Below are 19765 nucleotides of genomic sequence, written 5' to 3' on the forward strand. Positions count from 1 at the left end.
CCCCGGATTCGGGGGCTGTTTTCTGCTGGTAAGTTGATGGACTGTCCCTACCTTAGTGTTAAGGGGAGACAATTCTTTATGTCTGAGGGGGAAGAGACATTTTCTGAGACCTTTGAACAAAATCAACCAGAGAGCCCCATTCCTTTGCCCTCAGCAGTAGAGGAGGGATGCTGTGACCATCTGCCCAGTGGTGTGCCCAGCCCATGACATGTGCCCACCTCCCCGCCCCTACAGTGAGGCCCTTATAAGGAGGCTGGCCTCACCCTGGCCACGCAGTGAAGGGGAGAGAGGTCCCTAGAGTCTGTGGCCATGGCACCCTGCTGCAGACCCCAGGGCTGAGAGGGAAAGGAGCAGCCCCACTGTCTCTGGGGCTGCCTTCTCAACCACAGAGGAGGAGAGACCCAGATCTGAGGGAGGAGGTTTGGCCACATGGCCAGGAACCCCAGGCCGTGTGCGTCTGACCACAGAGGCAAATGCTCCGCCTTGGGGTCTGGAGCTGGGAACAGGCCGTTCTGCCCGCAGTTACGGCTCACATGGACCACGGCTGGCTGTGTCTCCTGCGCCCGGCCCCCTCCGCTGCTGAGTCATGCTCCCCAGGGCTCACAGAGGCGCCGGTCCAAAGCCCGGCTGAGTCATTCGATGATGAATTGTGGAATTCTTATTCAGGCTGTCACCGCAGCAGTGGTGGGCCCCGACCCCCCACCCCCTGCTTCCCCACCAAGCCACTCAAAACATTCTCTCCTCCGCTGTCTTTCCTTCTCCATTTTGCTCACCAAGCCCCCACCCGCCTCCCACCCCGCCCCCGCCAGTGAGCGCTAGACAGTGGGATGCTCAGAAGTATCTCTGAGTTTCCCTTCCTGTGTCTAGATTCCAGACTTATTATAGGGACAAGGGCCTGGTCTGTGAGCTTAGGAAAGAACCTCTGATCTCTTTCCATTCAGCTGTCACTGATGAACAGAGGGAGAGCGACTCAGTCTCGGGATTCAGAGTTGGCTGGGGTCAGAATTTAAATCTACTCATCACGAGCAAGCCTCACCACCTTTGGTGTCCCTCTCTGTCAAATCATGTTAATGATTCCTACTTTGTAGGTGGAGGTTTCTGGAAGCCGAGGGGTAGGAAGCACAGGTAGGCAGGCTCTCAGTAACTGCGATTCTATGTTGGACAAGGAAGCCAGAGGTTGTGTGAGTTAGAAACAACACCTGAGCTCCTTCCCCTCTGGCTCAGCACAGCCAGTGGCGGGGGTGGGGTGGTGGTGGTGGTGGTGGTGGTGGTGGTGGTGGTATGTGTGTGTTTGCAGGAGCTCCTTGAGGGGTTCTGGAGACTAGTCAGAGCGGGCAGGGTTGGTTAGCAGGCAGATCTTCCTAGAACCCTGATACCTCCCAGCCCTGCAGGGCCCACTGTGCATGCTGGAAGGTGCCCACAGATCCTTGTTTGGTTCCTTCAAACCAGAAAACAAGCGGAGACCAGTGGTGGGCACAGGCACCCTGACTGGGGCCCCTGGCCTGCCTTCCCCAACCCCCAACACCTTCATGCAATTGTACTCCACATGACTGTGCCCACATGCAGTCTTACAGAACCAGGTCACCTGCTGGCTCCCGCCAAGGCTTATCCTGGAAGATTCACATCTCTGCCCAGGGGCCCCCTCTGTCTATAAGTGGGAGTGGAGGGACTGGGGAGGGCACATGCGGTGTCTGTACCAGTCACTCCGCTCCTACAGTGTCCTCCAAGGGCTGTGTGTTGGCATCTTTGGAGCTACAGCAGGGGTGGTCATGACATCTGGTGCCCTTTGCTCTCTGAGCTTTGGTGTTGACAGTTCCCCATAGTCATGAATCCATCTAAGAAAAGGTTCATGATTTTCCAATTTATTAAGAAACAGAAGAATGATATGAAGTATACAAAGGAAGGAAAGCTTACCGCGCAGATCCTTCGGCCCACAGCAACTAAGAAAAATTCACTGGGCTGACACCATGGGTACTGAGGTCCCGATTCTGTTTTCAGCCTCATCTCTCTCTTGGCTGCCAAGCCAACCAGTTCAAACTTTCTCCCAAGACAAGTCAGGTTATGTTCCCAAAACTCCTTCCTAATCACCTCCCTATATATAGGCCCTTCTCTACCTGGTCCTGAAGGTTCCTCACCTGGGGCTTCAGGTGAGGTCCTGCCCGACCCCACTGTACCTACTCCACTCCTGTAAAAGGCATCCATGGTCCCCAGAAAAACCTATTTTTGCTCCTATCCTGATTCATTTAATTAAACTATATTTGTGAACCAGTGGGCAGGCTGGTTCTGCTAGTTTGAGTCAAATCACCTATTTTCCTAAGCCTGCCACTGAACTTGATCTTTCTACGGCTCGATCGTCTTCTCGAGTGTGCTCCGGCAGCCCTCTGCCCCAGCTAGTCCCAAACCGCTACCCTCCCCAGCCCACCCCCGAGGCAGACCTGTTCAATCTCCACTTCATTTGCAGGGTATCTGCGCTCCTCAGCTGCCCTGCCACGGAGAGATGGTCCAACACCTGCTCTTGGCCCCCACCCGTTGAATCCTGCCCAGCCCAGATCACTGGCCGCACCAATGTCCTCGGAAGATTTCTGCCTTCCCTCTCAGACCTCCGCCCCTCTGGAATTCTATCTCTATAGCATGTATAAGAATGACAGGGCTTTATAGATACAGAAATAAGAAGATTACGATGGCGGGAGAGCTAGCCCCACCCAAATTATATTACCTCTAAACTATCAAAAGATCGGGCCACGCCTGCCATCTTGAACTTTTCCTAAGAGCCTATGGTTATCAGTCCTTTGTTGGCAGTCTGGTTCTCTGCTGGATTTTAGGAACAGCACTCTTAGCAAGCGAGCCATTGGTCCCCTCTGCTCCTATAGTTACTGCTGTGTCTTACATATGGCTTTTTCAAATAGCTGCTACAAAGCAAAACAAAACACCTCCTCCAAAGGAAAAACAGGTCATAACTCTACCTGGACCTTCTTGAGCTTTGACCTCACGATACGTTCATATAACATCCCCACGCAGGCTTCCATGTTAGAAGAGTCTAAGTTAGGTCAGTATGGGTCGGCTGAGCTTGCTCCTGACCCATACCTCAGATTTAAGCCGTATGGTACACAAAGCACTTCCCCGTGCTCCTCACCCAGGACTCACAAACAACCCTGTGAGGTGGGTGTGGTGCCTAATGTGATCCTCATGTTACTGCTATACCAACTGAGGCTCAGAGAAGTTAGGAAGCTAGCCCAGATCACACAGCTATTTCATAGAGGAGCCGGCACTCAACCCAGGTCTCTGCTGTCTCATTCCCTCCCCTTTATGAGACACAAAGACTATGGGAGAAGTTTTCTACTCCCTCTCTCTCTACCCAAACCACATGCTTCTTTCACCAGTATATCCACAACCTCGAAAGTCCCAGACACAAAATGGGATGATTGATCAAGTTAATGGTCATAGTCCAATGCAGGGTGTGTGTGTGTGTGTGTGTGTGTGTGTGTGTGTATGTATGGGGGAGGTGTTGTATCTTTCAGGATGTTCCTGGTTTCGTAACATCTGTAGTTTAACCAAGAACTTTCTCGTGGTGCTGAGTGGTCCTAGGTCATGGTTACAGTTTTGCTCCCAAATTATGCTCAATGCTGCATTTCCCTTCCCTCTCACATTTTGTCAGTGTGTTGTGCCTTCCTACCCCTGTCCCTTAATGAGGAAAAGTTAGTACTTTCATCATTCTTCCAATGCCCACCTTCCCAGGATTCCTACAGCTTCCAGGAAAGTCATGTGGTCCCTGCAGCTCTAGAAGGTATATGATCCCCCAGAGCCTATGACCCACCAGGTCCCCCTTCACACACAAGCAAGGCACCCCAATCTCATCTCTTGTGTGACCCAGAGCTGGGCCACCCCCTGGGAGGTTTAGGTGGACTGTGTCCACAGTGCCCCCTACCAGAGATTTCCCACCAGCCAAGATTTTAGACAACTTGGTTGGCTGGGGCTGAGACATCTGAAGTGTCCTTTTTCTAGGCATTAATTCATTTCACAAATGTTCATTGAGCACCTACTATGAGCCATTGCTGTGCTCTCTGCAAGTAGAGCTGCAAAGAAGAGAAAACATTGTCCCCATCCCCATCCCCATACAACTCACCCTACACAATTGGTTCCGTAGAAACACCACTTGGCTTCCAATTGGTCTGAATTAGTTGGTGAGCTCAGCAAGAACTTCCCCTGCCTTGGGGACACCCCACAATGATCTGATCACCCCAGAGGACTCTGTGACCTCTGCATACGTCCCCAGGGCAGGTTTCATGGTCATTCACCAGACAGGCTCTTCTTCCCTGTGGGGCCCTGGCCAGTTGGGATTCTCCCCCAACTCCTGCCTCTCCTTCAACCGGACAGTCTCATTTGTGCTAACTGACACATTCATTTGCAAATCCAATAGCTATTCTCGAATATCATTTATAGAGGTTTATTTTTTTGATGCAAATATTCAAGCATATATGTTATGTAATGGTCAATAATAACTGAAGTAGGAATGTGTATATATGAGTAACAGCACGAAAGGACCAGAACCCAGTCTCCCAAATCACTATTTACAAATGTTGAACCTATTTCCACTCGATAACTATTCAGAAATACTTTTACCTTGTTGCTATCATTATGTGATCATCATTCCAAATTCTCTCTCTCCCTTTCTCTCTCTTTTTTTTTTTTTTTGCTGTGATTGCATCACATAGCATCATATTTTTCAAAATAGTTCTCATAGTTGTCATATGTGAAGGCAATAGCTCATCGTCTTAATAGACCACAATCTTCTCGCCTGTCCCCCACAGCCAAGCAGTTTCCAATTGATGACTGTGATATAGAGGTGGCCACAAATATCTCTGTGCAAATACTTTCTTTCTTTTGAATTATTTTCCCAGAATGTATTCCCCAAAGTGAGATAACTTAGTCTTACAGTCATTTCTTTCTACCTTTGTCAAGTATTGCCAAACTGCTCTCCAAAAAAGCATGACTCCCTGGTGCCGGGAGTCTATTTCTCCACGACATATTTTTAAAATGTATTTCTGATGGATGCAAGGGGTTGACTTTATTTGATTGTTTCCTAACGCTGGTCTGTGTGAGTTACCTCCTGGGGGCCAGCCTGTTTGGTCTTCTGAACCAAGTAGATCTCTTGGTCACTGCTTCTACTAGAGGCTCATGGTCCTTATTCGGACCAATTCTACATAGCTTCCTCCCCTTAACTGGTTTTCCTTTCATCTTTCAGTATTCTTTGCTGTGCAAATGTCTGAAGTTCTTATATAATTGAATTTATCTGCTTGACATTGATGATTTTCCCTATTGCTTCAATGAATGAGCAATGACCTCTCCAGAAAAGGGGCTTCTTCTCCCCACTCCTAATGCCCTGCGCTTTCCCTCTGGACTTGTCCAAAATCCCTCTGGTTCCCATGAACATTCCATCGTTCACAATCCCTACATTAAATTCCCTTTGGTCGTCTCAAGACAGCCCCTGGCTCAACATGTCCACCTCGGTTCTGGCTCTGCCACTGCCCATGCAAGAGACCAGTGGTCACAGCTCACCTCCAACGGAATCCTTCCCTGTAGATTTCATTCCTCCTCCCGGCCCAGACCCACTACTGACTTCTCAGGTTTTCCAGCTGGTTTGGCCCCATGGCCCCACACCTAGCCCTCAGGGCTAGAACTAGGTTATTTCCCTCAGCAATAACAGCCTACCTGAGGGCAAATCCCGTCACCCTTCAGTTCAGCCAAACGAAGGCCAGATTTTCTGTCCTTCACTGGGGGACACCATGACCAGAGGAGCCTCTACTTCCTGGCTGCGGCCATTTCAAAATCCTACGCCTCTTATGACCTGGCGTCCCCCTGAGGGGAAGCTGGGTTCTCAACTCTCTTCCAGAAGGCACACACCTGACATACCCTGAGCCCTGCTTGGCTTGGAGGATTCCTTCTACCAACCCTCCCTGAGCCACTGCATTGGGGAATGGTTTCGAAGAACGCAAATTGGCACAGGGTTACGAATTTCAGAAACCTAATTTATAAGGGCATCAGCAGAGGCAGACAGTCACCCACAAAAAGCAGGAGGCCTAGGTAGCCCCCGGCACCCTCCTCCCCTGTTTCTGAGAGCCGTGGTCATACCACCGCCCTTGGTCCCATCCCTGCACACCGAAGAGGGGTTGGCAGTTTGGCACTTCACATTGAAAGGTTGCCAGCCCCTGCCCTCCGGGAAATGCCCTCAGCCACCACATCCCATGGCAGCCTTGCCTCCATCGTCCCTCCCTACAGCCCCCCCACCCCTCCCCCAGACCCTCCCCAGTCCTAGCCCTTTAACTATCAGGAGAGCGGACCCGAAAGACATGGATGGTCCCGTTACTGAGAGACACTACCAGATGCCTGCCGTCCACCATGGTGGTCACTCTGGGCTTTTCCAGGCCGTGATAAGCTGTCAGGAAGTCGCCCAGCAGTGACCCCTTCGGATCTAGGATCACCACCTTGTTGACCTCGCGAAGGGTCAGAAAGATGTAGCCTTTCTTATCTACAGACACAGAGCCTGGCTGGCAGCCGTGCAGGCCTGGCCCCCGGTACTCCCCAATCACCTGGCCCAGCCCATCACAGACCACCACACTATTCTGCTGCCAGTCGGAGCCAACAAAGTTGCCCTGGGGGCTGGTGGTCAGGAACACCAGTGCCCGCAGGCCCCTGTTAGCCTTGCCCCCCGGGATAAACCGGGTGGCCAGGCTGCCTTCCATGTTGTACACCTCCACGTGGCCTGACACGCTGACGGCCACCCGGTCCCCACTTGGCATCGCAGCCACAGCGTGGCTGGCCTGGGAGAGGCTCAGGGCCCGGCGCCACTGCACTTCGCCATCAGGGCTGATGAGGTAGAGCCTTGCACCAGCCGAGAAGGCCACTGCCCCCTGCAGGGCGGCCACGCTGCACGGGGAGCAGCCCTCAGGGACGGGTACCGCGCCCCTGTAGTCACCGCTGAGGGAGAAGCGCTTCAGTGCCCTGTTCTGCTCGTCGGCCACCAGGATCTCCCGGGGGCCAAAGGGACAGAGCCCTGTGATCCGAGGAGACCGCTTGTCTCCAGGCATCCGTGTGGGGAAGCTGCAGGAAAAAATGGGCCTGGGGAGGAGGCCAGAGCCCTCCAAGTTCAGCCCGGGTGCTGGGCTGGGCTCCCGGGAAATTGACTTGAGCCTGCCTTTGAACTTCCTCTTTTTGTTGGATCTGCCACCCCTTGGGGTCTGGGCTCCTTCATCTTCTAGGGGTGTCTGGGCTCTGCCCTCTTTTGGGGTCTGGGCTCCATCTTCCTGGGGTGTCTTGGCTCTGTCCTCCTTTGGGGTCTGGGCTCCATCTTCCTGGGGTGTCTGGGCTCTGTTCTCCTTTGGGGCATAAGCTCCATCCCTGCTCTGGGGCTGGATTGCACCTTGTCTCTCTGACTTGGCTCCATCCTCTCTCCGGCTCTGAGTTTCATCCCCTCCCTGGCTTCCAGCTTCATCCTTCCCACTGTCTTTCTGGGGCTGCTGCTCCTCAAAGGAGAGCCGTAGCAGGCGGCAGTTCTTGTCCAGGAGCCCAGGATGGAGCTCCAGCTGGGGCAGCAGGCAGGGGGCTGGCCCAGGCATCCAGGGACAACCCTGCAGCTGCCGGAGCCTCTGGGCAATCGCCCCTTCCAGTGAGAGTATCTCAGCCTCGCGGCCCAGGCTGAGCACCCGACGGGCAAAGGCAGCCGCAGCCCTGGCCACTTGCTCCCGGCTCTCCAGCTCCCCCAGTCTCTCCCGAGCAGCCTCCTCGGCAGCCTCCACATGGGCCCGTAGCTGCCCCAGCACCTCCTGCTTCTGGGCCAGGAGGGCCCGGAGGACCCCCTCAGCCACCTCCTCCACCTGTGTCCCCACCTTAGCAGCTTGCTCCCGCAGACGGGCCAAGGCTTCCTTTTCCACCATCCGGGCGGACTCGAGCTCAGCCAGGTTGTTGTCCACACCTGCCAGCAGCTCCTCCAGGCCTGGCCTCCGGGCGCGCACAGCCTCAGCCAGTGGGAGGCAGGGGTGGTCCAAGTGGGGGTCCAGGCGGCACTCGCGGCACAGCAGCTGAGAGCAGGGCTGGCACAGGAAGCGCAGAGCCTCCCCGGGGTGCTGGGGGCACTGGGCCGCCTGGCGCTCCCGGGCCTCCTCGTCGTACCAGCCTGCCCGGTAGCCCACCAGGTCCACCACCCGGTGGGTGTGGGTCTGCCGGGTGCAGCGGTGCCCATCAGCACAGGCCTGGCACAGGTCATCCGCACAGTCCAGGCACCGGGCCGTGGCTGGCCCCCCTGTGCCGGCCCCCCCCATCAGGGGACACAGCGCACAGGCTGGCTTCCCCGCGCGCAAGTCTCCACCAGCCCGGGCCCTCACCAAATCCAGCAGCCCGTTGACAAAGAAGTTGGTCTTGAAGGCGGCCACGCCTGCCGGTGGCACAGGCACCGTCTCCCGGCACTCGGGGCATCGGAGGTGGCCGCCCTCGGCCAGCTGGGCCAGGCAGTCCTGGCAGTAGGTGTGCAGGCAGGGCAACGTTTTGGGTGCCCGAAGCTGCTCCAGACATATTTTACAGGCCAGGAAATCGCTGCTCAGGGCTTCCAGTAGGGAGGGCGAGGATCCCTGGGAAACCATGCTGCAAGCGAGGGGTCAGGGTCAGAGGGCAGAGGGTACCTGCCAGCCTGCCTCTCCCCCCATCCTCAAGCCCCACCAGGTTCTGGGGTCTCACCTGAATGGCCAGGAATCTTCTTCTGATCTTGCAGAGCTTGTGGCCACTTGCTCTTGAGCTAGGGAGCTCCCCCGCTCCGTACATACATTCAACAAAAGTGCAAAAGCAAACACTGCTTGCCTTGTGCCTAGGGCTGTGAGAAATGATAAGACCAAGAAGTCCAGCCTTAGGGAGTTAAGAGTGAAATGATTAGCACCCCAGGGTGACAGGCCTATAGCTAGTGTGATGCTAGCCCTGTGTGAGTGGTCCTGAGGTCCTGCTAGGGGCAGGTGCTGGGGTGGGGGCAGGTAGAGAGGACACAGGGGAGGGTCCAGCGGGAAGCTGGAGCAGGATACGGGGGCCCAGTTCCTGCATCCCACATACACTAGACCCTGGAAGCAGCACCTGGTGGGGGCCCTCCTTCTGCTGGACTTCCTTGGTAGGGGTTCTGAAGCAGAAAGAAGGCAGGCTATGGGGAAGGGGCTGTCCGGCTGTCCTTCTAGCTGCTAAACCTCGGGGCCACCAGAGCCTGTGCCTCATCTGCTAGAGGCCTTTCTGCCTGCCTCCTGCAAGGGGCTTCTGCTTTCCTAGAAGCCTCTGGAAGGGGGAGCTGTGTGGGTCCGTGACTCTCCCCAGATGCCAGCACAGTGGAATAATCCCCCAGGAAGAGACTGCGGTGAGGGAGTGTCCCCCAAACTTCTGGGGAGTGGGGGCCGGGAGGCGAGGCCAACAGAGGGACAGAGGGTCTCTCCCAGGTAAGCATCAGGCCTCTGGTTCCAGAGTGGGGCGATCTGTGCCGCACCCCCTCCCTTCTCCTCCCGCCTTCCGGGCCCCTCCCCTCCCCCCTTCCTCTTCCTCCCGCTCCCTTCCCCCCATTCCCTCCAGCTCAGCTCCTCCTTCCTCTGCCCTCCCGGCCCTCCTTACCGGGCCTGAGCTGACCTTGGGCTCCAGGATGGGGAGTGGGGAGCCCCCCGAGGCCAGGACGCTGCTGTGGCTGGGTGCCTGAGGGAGAAACAAAACTGAAACTAATGGTACTTCTGCAACTTCCGTCCCCAGCCCGGGACACCGACTTGCACGGCTTCAGGCCCCGCCTTCTTCCCTACCCCAGCCCGGATCTCTTCCTCAGGAGGGGGGCCTTTACCCTGGCCGCCAGGCCCCTCCTGCAGGCCCCGGGGGCTGGGTGGGCCTCCCCAGGTGGGCCTGCCGCCTCTAGCCTCTGGATCCAGCTCAGCCAGCTAAGTGTATTTGTGGCACACGCAGAGGAACTGCCTGAGGACGAGTCCTCTGAGGGGAGAAATTAGAGATCCTCCGTGATTCAGAAGCAGTAACTAGAGCCCAGTCCTAGGGCCAGGTCTCCAGTGAGGCAGCATAGCTGTAAATCCAGTCCTAGGTGTGGCCCTTCATGCCACAGACTTTAGCAGAGCCAGGACAGAGGCATTGGAACCAGATGAGGAGCTTTGGAGCTGATAAGTCAGCGAAGGCTTCCTAGAAGAAGCATCACTTGAGTTGAGCTTGAAGGGCACGCAGGATTTTGGGAAGAACACAGGGAAGAACATTCTGGGAATCTAGTACAGCAAGCCCGTGGGTACAGAGGAATGAAATACCCTCAACCCTTCCCAGTGGCTCCAAGTAATTTGGGATGGTTTACGGGGAAGGGGACATGTGAGCGACATCAGGTGAGGTTATGGAGGGAGGCAGTGGCCAGATCGTAGAGGATCTTCTATTCTCTGTGATGGAGTCTGTGTTTTATCCAAAAAGTCAAAAGAAACCATTGAAGGATATTTTCCCCCATATCTTATGAAGAATTTGAAGCACAGAAAATGTTGAAGGAATTGCCACAAACACTCATATACGTACCACTTAGATTCTACAGTTAAGAAACAACCATTGATGTATTATGTTGTCTATCAGTGTGCCTCCCTCTGTTCACAGTGGCAGAATTTCAGCAGGACATTGACCCAAGGAAAGCTCATTCTGGCAGCAGGGTCCAGGTAAAACGTGGAAGGATCTGGAGCCGAGATGGTGGCCATAGGACCGAGAAGAGGGTGGAGGATGGGATCCTTATAAGGCTGCTATTGTTGAAGGCAACGAAGCCCACGAAGCCCATGGCGCTGGTGACAGGTGCTGGGGAAGGAAGGTGAAGGAAGGAGGCAGGCTTTGAGGTCTGGAGGTCAGAAGGGAGGATAAGGCTGAGGACACCTGAGGCTTGTGACCTTTCTATACTCTTCTGTGGTTTTGATGAAGTCTTACAATAGTGCCCAGAGCGAGAAGAGCAGGGCTGAGATGGCACCATGGGGACCAGACATTTCAGGGCAAACCAGGGTGGGGGTGGGGGCGTGAAGGAAGCTGAGAAGTAGTGGCCAGAGAAGCAGTGGGAACCCTAAGAGAGAGAAGATTGCAGGAGCCATGCTAGGGAATGCCCCACTTCCAGAAGACGGAGGTGGTCAACTGCTGCAGACCAGCCAGTCTAGCCAACAGATGGACATATCAGTACATGTGTGTCTACAAGCATATGCACACACCTGCATGTGTGTATGGCCTCTGTGTGTGATTCTTTATGAACACCAGGAGCGATCCGTCAGACGTCTACTGTAGCCAGACAGCTGCCGTGCACTGTGGACCATACAGAGATAAACAGGATATGTTCCCCACTCAAGAGGAGTTTTCAATCTAATAGGAGAGGTGAGAATTTTTACATATTGCAATATGAGAGAGCAAGGCAAATGTCAAAATCATCATCTCAGTGGCTTCTTTTTATTGGGTATTTACTGTGAGCATGGCACGGGTGTTGAAAACACAACCTGGTTTATTTATTTCTTTTTTAATTTTTAAAATATTTTCTTTATTTATTCATGTGAGACACAGAGAAAGAGGCAGAGACATAAGCAGAGGGAGAAGCAGGCTCCCTGCGGGGAGCCCGATGTGGAACTCAATCCCAGGACGCCGGGATCATGACCTGAGCCCGAGGCAGATGCTCAACCCCTGAGCCAGCGGTCCCCACAACCTGGTTTAATCGTCATGATAATCTGCTGACATAGGTAAGGTTATTGCCTCTGCTTTACAGATGAGGAAGCTAAGTTACGGAGAGAATAAGTCCATCACCCAAGGTCACATCAAGTGCCATGCCAATATGAGAGAGGGAGAGTGGTTTCTCCCAGAAGGATGGTGGTAGTGTGGGAATCAGGAGGGCTTCGTGGAAGAGGTGGCATTACAACAGCCTCCTACCCTGCCTCCCCAAACCCTGAATAATTGCTTACAGCACCTACGGTGTACAGCTGGGCTCCAGGAAGACAGTTTCTTCCGCAGAGAACAGACTCCTAAGCAAAGGCATAACTCACCTCCAGCGAAATGATAAGCATTACCACAGAGACACACATGAGAGTGGGGTGTGCAGATTCTCCCTGGATGCTGGGGGTTCCTCAAGATAACCCCAGGGGGGAAGGAAGGCCTTTCACGGTGGCAGTTGGTTTTTTTTTTTTGTTTGTTTTGTTTTTTTCAGTTGGTTTGATAGAACTGGAGTGCAAGGGTCTGGAGGGAAGTGATAGGAGATGGGGCTGGGGAGGCAGAACAAAATTTAAAATTACCTGCCTAGGGCAGCCCGGATGGCTCAGCGGTTTAGTACCTGCCTTCGGCCCAGGGTCGTGATCCTGGAGACCCGGGATTGAGTCCCACATTGGGCTCCCTGCATGGAGCCTGCTTCTCCCTCTGCCTGTGTCTCTGCCCCCCCACCCCCACCTCTCTCTCTCCCTGTGTGTCTCTCAGGAATAAATAAATAAAATCTTAAAAAAAAATAAAATTACCTGTCTAGAATCCTAGAAAGCCTTAAAGCAGTGAGTCACCATTTATAGGATTTTCATTAAGAAAGTGAGATTTGTGATGTAGGTACTTGGGGAGGGTGAGCTGAGCAAACATGTTTAATCTTAATTTATATCAATAATAGGGATCATGTAAACTTTAAAACACTCCTATCATCATTGTAACAAAAGAACTTTTTTCCTGTGTTTATTTCCTTTGGTCTCTGTTCCTATGAATATATTTTACTGTAATTATATTTATAGCATGCTTATACTTTTTGTTTACTTACCTAACAATGTTATGTCAACATTTTCTGTGGGATTTTTTTTGCTATTTACTTATTTATTTTAGAGAGGGAGAGAGGGCAGAGGGAGAGAGAGAGAGAGAGAGAGAGAGTCTTAAGTAGACTCCCCGCTGAGCTTGGAAACCTACAATTCGGGGTTCAGTCCCAGGACTGTGAGATCATGACCTGAGCTGAAATTGAGAGTCGAACACTTAACCGACTGAGCCACTCAGATGCCTCAACATTTTTGGTGTTTCTATACATTCTTCATAATTATTACTGTTAACAGCTGCATACATTATATGCTGTAATGTACTTAACTGTTTAGCAATATGCTGTTAAGCCAGCTTTCCCTCTTAGCAGTTTCCATGATGTAAATAATGGTGTAAATATTCCCAGTAGGGCTGATTTCATGCTCCCAATCATTTAACAACTGGCTGCAAAATTCCTAAAATTTAACAATGAGCTTTCAGGAGCCAGTCATCTTTGGAAGCTTTTAGAATCTTCTCTTTGTCCCCAGTATTCTGCATTTAGCAGCAAGTAGCGTCATGCTGAGCATTTATTGGGCTCTTTCGGTCTCAAAGCACATTTTCCTTCAGGTCTGGGAAATTCTCCTGTGTTGTTGAGGATTCTCTGCCCTTGGTTTCTCCGATTTCTCCTCCATTTCCCTCTCTGGAACTTCCACCATTCAGATGCAGGACCTCCCAGATGGGTCCTCCAATTTTGTGTTTTCTTCCATTTTCTATTTCTGTCTTATTGTACTACTTTCTAGAAGATTTCTTCAACTTAAGCCTCTAACTATTGTGTTTTTCAAATCTGCTGTCACAGTTTTATTTTATTTTATTTTATTTTTATTTTATTTATTTTATTTTATTTTTTGCTGTCACAGTTTTAATTAATGAGTATCCTATTTTTATTATCATTTTTTTGTAATAATACAAAAATAATACTCCCTTTCTGAGGACATGAATGTGGTGTGTGTGTGTGTGTGTGTTTCCTTTACTTTGGGTGGTTTCTGTTTACTCCCAAGTAGCTGTTTCTTCTTCCCTTCCTTCCTTCACCTTTTCCTCCCTCCCTCCCTCCCTCCCTCCCTTCCTTCCTCTCTTTTCCGGTGAATGTACAATTTATTATTTTATTTTATTTTATTTTATTTTATTTTATTTTTTTAATTTATTATTTTATATTTTAAAATTAGCATTCTGAGGTAGAATTTACACACAGTTAAAATCACCTATTTAAGTATATGGTTCTGTGAGTTTTGACAAATGCATATCGTTACTCATTATCAACACAATCATATATGGTACAATATAAAAAAAAGGAAATTGACTTTGGGACCAAATTGTTAATCTAGATTGTAGACTTTATTCATTTTTCACCTTGTGTGTATGTGTCGTGTATAGTTCTATGCAGCTTTATTAAAAGTGCAGATGCATGTAATCACCACCATAATCAACATGCAGAACTACCCCATCAACACAAAGAAACTCCCTTCCCCCATCCCTAACTCCTGGCAGCCAGCCAGTGAGCTGTTGCTCACCTCTATAATTTTGCCATTTCAGGAATGTTACATAAATAAAGTCATAAAGCGTGAAACCTTTGGAGATCTACCCAAGTTATTATATACATGTCAATGGTTCATTTCCTTTTCTTACAGGATAATATTACATTGTTTGGGAACTCAGTTTGTGTATCCATTCTCCTCTTGGAACACATTCAGATTGTTTCCAGTTTGTACTACTACAAATATAGCTACTGTAATAATTTCTCTACTGGTTTTGTGTTTAAGTTTTTAAGTCTCTGGGATAGAGGCTTAGAAGTATGACTTCTCAGTTGTGTGATAAGCATCGGTTTAATTTTAAAAGAAACGGCCCCAGGATTTTCCGGAGTGATTGTACCATTTTATCTTCTCATCAGGAATGTATGAGAGATTCAGTTTTTCTACATCATCACCAACATTTAGTTTTGTCAGATTTCTTTATTTTAGTTCTAATAGGTGTGACATCTCATCATGGTTTTAATTTGCATTTCCCTAATGGCTAATGACGTTGACTATCTTTTCACATGCTGATTTAACCATCCATATATCATCTTCTGTGAAATGTCTGTTCTTTTGCCAATTTTTTTTAAAGATTTTATTTACTTATTTCTGAGAGACGCACAGTGAGAGAGAGAGAGAGAGAGGCAGAGACACAGGCAGAGGGAGAAGCAAGCTCCATGCAGGGAGCCCGACATGGGACTCAATCCCGGGACTCCAGGGTCACGCCCTGGGCCGAAGGACAGGTGCTAAACCGCTGAGCCACCCAGGGATTCCCCATCTTTTGCCAGTTTTTTAATTAGAATTTTATTATTATTATTATTATTAGAGAGGGAGAGAGACAGAGGGGAGGAGAGGAGGGGCAGAGGAAGAGAGAGAGAAAAATCTCGTTTTTGTTTATTGCTAATTTATGGAACTATAACTGATTTTTATATTTTGATCTAGGATCTATGGCCTTGCTAAATTCACTTATTAGTTCTAATAGATTTTTTCTTCTTTTCATCAGTTCCTTAGGACATTCTATGTACAAGGCCATGCAATTTATGAATAAAGACAGTTTAATTTCTTCCAAGGATCCATTTCTTTAAAAGTAATCCGTATACCTTTAATATTTTTCTTTCCTTTTTGTACTGGCTGGCATCCACAAAAAATGTTGAATAATAGTGGTAAGAGCAGGTGTTCTTTTCTTGTTCTTGGTCATAGGGGAAACGCAGTCAGTCTTTCATCATTAGGTATGATGTTAGCTGTATGTTTTTGGCAGATGTCTTTTATCAGATTGAGGAAATCCCCTCTATTCCTGCTTTGTTGAGAGTCTTGAAGCTTTTAAAAATCATAATGAGAATTGAATTTTTCAAATTCTTTTTCTGCATCAGTTGAGAAAATCATGCATTTTTCCTTTGTTCTATTAATGTGATGTATTATTTTTAGAGTTCAAGCAACGTGGCATTCCTAGAATAAACTCCATTTAGTCATAGTGTATAATCCTGTTTATGTGTTGTTGGGTACAGTTGGACAATATTCTGTTGGGACACCTGGGTGACTCAGTGGTTAAGCGGCTGCCTTTGGCTCAGGGTGTGATCCTGGAGTCCTGGGACTGAGTCCCACTGAGTCCCAGACAGTTTCCCTCTGCCTATGTCTCTGCCTGTCTCTGGGTCTCTCGTGAATAAATAAATAAAATCTTCAAAAAAAATTTTTTTTGTTAAAAATTTTTGTGTCCAGGTACACCTGGCTGGCTCAGTCAGAACATGAAACTCTTGATCTCGGGTCATGAGTTCAAGTCCCATATTGTGTGTAGAGATTACTAAAAATAAATCAATAAAGACAAAAAAGTGAGTTCATGAGTCATATTGGTTTATTATTTTATTTTCTTGTCATGTCTTTGTCTGGCTTTGATATCAGGGTAATATGAACCTTATAAAAGGTTAGGAAGTGTTCTTTTCTCCTGTTTACTGAAAGGGTGTGTATAGAATTGGTATTATTTTTTCCCTAAAAGTTTGATAGATTCTTCAGCGAAGGAATGTTAGGCCTCGACTTTTCTGTGTGGGAAGGTTTTAAAATTATTCAATTTTTTTTTTTCAGGCTATTGGTCAATTCAGATTTTCTTAATAGAGACAGTTACGGTAATTGGTGTGTTAATAGGAATTTGTTCATTTCATCTACGTTGCCTAATTTGTTTACATACAACTTTTCATAATGACCTTTATAATGCTTTTATTATTTAGGGTCTGTAGTAACTTCTCTGACATTACTGATTTGGGGAATCTGTGTCTTCTTTCTTTTTTTCTTGGTCAGTCTTGCTATTTGTTGATGTTCTCAAAGAACCAATTTTTGTCTCATTGATTTTTCTCTATTGTTTTTCTATGTTCTATTTCATTGATTCCACTCTGATTTTTATTATTTATTTTCTTCTACTTAGTTTGGGTTTGATGTGCTCTTCTTTTTCCAGCTTCTTGAGATGGAAACTTACATTATTACTCTTAGAGCTGTCTTATTTTTTTATTTATTATTTATTTTATTTTAAAAAATTTATTTATTTGAGAGAGAAAGTGAGAGAGAGAGAGCACAAACCAAGGGAGAGACAGAGAGAAAAGCAGATTCCCCACTGAGCACGGAGCCCAACATGGGGCTCAATCCCAGAATCCTGGAATCATGACCAGAGCCAAAGGCAGTTAACCAACTGAGCCTCCCAGGTGCTTCTGTCTTTTTTTTTTTTTTTTTAACATACATATTTAAAGCTATACATTCCCCTTTAAGCATTGCCTTAGCTGCTGCATTTAGTGGGTATTCTAGTAAATGTTTAATGACTAGGTCCAGGTGGGGGATGGGTGGGGGAGCCTTGTTTTACAACATTTGCCAATTTCTGTTGCATTCACCAGAGGGGGCACCTGGGAGGCTCAGTTGGTTAAGCTCTGCCTTTAACTCAGATCTTGCTTTCAGGGTCCTGGGATCAAGCCCCAAGTGAGGCTCCCTGCTTTGCTGGGAGTCTGCTTTTTCCTCTCCCTCTGCCCCTCCCTTTGCTTATGCTCTGTCTCTCTCAAATAAATAAATATAATCTTAAAAAAAATACTCCCACCATGATTGATTTCAGGCTATCAGTGTGAGGCCACTGAACACGCAATTGGGGAGGGACATGCACAACTGGAGCTGCCAGCTGGCTCCAGTACACCACTTTCTGTATCTTATCAATTTTGATATTTGTATTTGTCTTTTCACCCAATTCCAGATATTTTCTCATTTCCCTTGTGATATCTTCTTTGACCCACCGTTAGTTAGAAGTGCATTGTTTAATTTCCAAATATTTGGAAATTCCCAGATTTCTTCCTCTTGTAGATTACTAATTTAATTCTGTTGTTAGAGAAAATACTTTGTATGATTTTAACCCTTTTAAATTTACTCAGACTTGATTTATGGCCTAGCATGCAGTTTATCTCAGAAAATGTTTCATTCATGCTTGAAAAGAACAGATGCTCTTCTGTTGCTGGGTGGAGTGTTGTGTGTATATATTTGTTAGATCAAATTGGCTGATAGTGTTGTTCAAGTCTTCTATATTCTTATTTATTTTCTGTTTAGTTGTTTTGATAATTTATAACAGAGTATCAAAATCTCAAACTTTAGTGGTTAAATTGTCTATTCAGTTCTGTCAGTTTTGCTTTATGAATTTGGGGGCTCTGTTATTAGATACCTATACAATTATAAGTTTTATGTCTTCTCGTTATCATTGTGAAATGTTCTTCTTTGTCTTTATTTTTGTTTTAGTTTAAAAAACTTAATAAGAAATTGATTTAAACAACAATATAATTGACTTGAAGAGAAAACTACCTCAGATCCTTTAAAAGTAATTTAGTACTATGATACACACACACACACACACACACACACACACACACACTGGAATATTACTCAGCTATAAAAAACGAATGGGATTTTGCCATTTGCAATATGAATGCATGTAGAGAGTATAATTCTAAGTGAGATATGTCAGAGAAAGACAAACACTCTCATATGTTGAATTTAAGAAACAAACAAATGAACAAAGGGAAAAAGAGACAAACCACCAAAAAACCTCAGCATCTGAAATATAGAGAACAAACTGGTGGTTACCAAAGGGTAGGTGGATTGGGGGATGGGTTAAATAAGTGAAGGGGATTAAGAGTACATGTATCCTGATCAGCACTGAGTAATGTATAGAACTGTTGAATCACTATATTGTACACCTGAAACCAGTATAACCTTTTAAGTCAATTATACTGAAAAATTTTTTTTAATTTTAATTTATTTATTTGAGAGAGAAAGAGCATGGACAGGGGGAAGGCAGATGGAAAGGAAGAAGCAGACTCCCAGCTGAGCATGGAGCCCAACTTGGCGCTCGATCCCAGGACCCCCAAATCATGACCTGAGCTGAAGTCAGAGGTTTAACGGACTGAGCCACCCAGGCATCCCAATTATACTGGAATTTTAAAAATAAATAAGTAGGGATCCCTGAGTGCCTGAGTGGTTTAGCACCTGCCTTTGGCCCAGGGCATGATCCTGGAGACCCAGGATCAAGTCCCACATCAGGCTCTCTGCATGGGGCCTGCTTTTCTCACTGCCTGACTGCCTGTGTCTCTGCCTCTCTCTCTCTCTCTCTTTCTCATGAATAAAGAAATAAAATCTTTAAAAAAAAAAAAATGAATAAGTAAATAGACATTTTTTTGTAAATAGACATTTTTTATCAAAAAAAATAAAACTAATTTGTCACTACTTAAAGACATTGCCATATGTGTAATACAGCTACATAGAAAAAAAGTTTTAAATTTGTCTTTGATTTTACAAGGACAAAAACCATTGAACTTCTCTTAACAAGATATACAGGATTTTTTTTAAGATTTTATTTTTAAATAATCTCTACACTCAACATGGGATCTAACTCATGACCTGGAGATCAAGAGTCACATGCTCCACCGACTGAGCTAGTCAGGTGCCCCCAAAATATGCGGGAATATTTTTGTTATTGTTTTTGTTAAACAGCAAGAGCTAACAACTTATTGGAATATAATAATGAGAGTTAAATGATCTCTTCTCCTCCTGGGTTCCTTGTTACACATATGTTAGTACGCTTGTCATTGTTCCTCAGTCTCTGAGGCTCTGTACATTTTTCTTCAATCTTTTTCCTCTCTATTCTTTGGATTGGATAATTTTAATCCCCTTGTCTTTGAATTGACAGATTCTTGCTTCTGCCGTCTCAAATTGGCTGTTGAATGCTTCTAATGAAATTTTCATTCCAGTTATTTTACTTTTTAACCATAGAATTTTCATCTGGTTCTTTTTTTTTTTTTAAGTAGTTTCTGTTTCCCTGCTGAGATTTTCTATTTTTTGACTCACTCTCATCAGTGCAATCCCTTGAATTCTTTGCAAATATTCATAATAGCTGCTTTGAAGTGTCTGCTAAATGCCACATCTGGGCC

At 47.5% G+C, this 19765-nt stretch overlaps 1 protein-coding gene and 1 long non-coding RNA gene across 6 annotated transcripts; one reads left to right on the forward strand and one right to left on the reverse strand.

Annotated features, from left to right (window-relative positions):
* Positions 1 to 1846: 1846 nt before the first annotated feature.
* On the reverse strand, positions 1847 to 9969 carry TRIM56 (tripartite motif containing 56). 4 transcript variants are annotated; one of them, XM_038539217.1, is made up of 4 exons: positions 9848 to 9969; positions 9646 to 9708; positions 8728 to 8860; positions 1847 to 8634 (listed from the first exon to the last, which is right to left on the reverse strand). In XM_038539217.1, exon 4 carries the CDS (start codon positions 8631 to 8633, stop codon positions 6318 to 6320), a length of 2316 nt encoding a protein of 771 aa, XP_038395145.1. In that variant the 5' UTR covers position 8634; positions 8728 to 8860; positions 9646 to 9708; positions 9848 to 9969; the 3' UTR covers positions 1847 to 6317. The 4 variants fall into 4 exon arrangements, with proteins under 4 accessions (XP_038395145.1, XP_038395142.1, XP_038395143.1 ...); XM_038539214.1 differs by having other exon boundaries at positions 9631 to 9708; XM_038539215.1 differs by lacking the exon at positions 9848 to 9969 and adding an exon at positions 9810 to 9828 and having other exon boundaries at positions 9631 to 9708.
* Positions 9113 to 12372, forward strand: LOC106558874. 2 transcript variants are annotated; one of them, XR_005360562.1, is made up of 4 exons: positions 9113 to 9900; positions 10639 to 11388; positions 11572 to 11744; positions 11966 to 12372. It is a non-coding gene; the product is annotated as an uncharacterized LOC106558874 (long non-coding RNA). The 2 variants fall into 2 exon arrangements; XR_005360561.1 differs by having other exon boundaries at positions 9115 to 9737.
* The last annotated feature ends 7393 nt before the right edge of the window (positions 12373 to 19765 follow it).

This window comes from Canis lupus, chromosome 6 (genome assembly GCF_011100685.1).
Source record: "Canis lupus familiaris isolate Mischka breed German Shepherd chromosome 6, alternate assembly UU_Cfam_GSD_1.0, whole genome shotgun sequence".
Classification (NCBI taxonomy): Eukaryota; Metazoa; Chordata; class Mammalia; order Carnivora; family Canidae; genus Canis; species Canis lupus.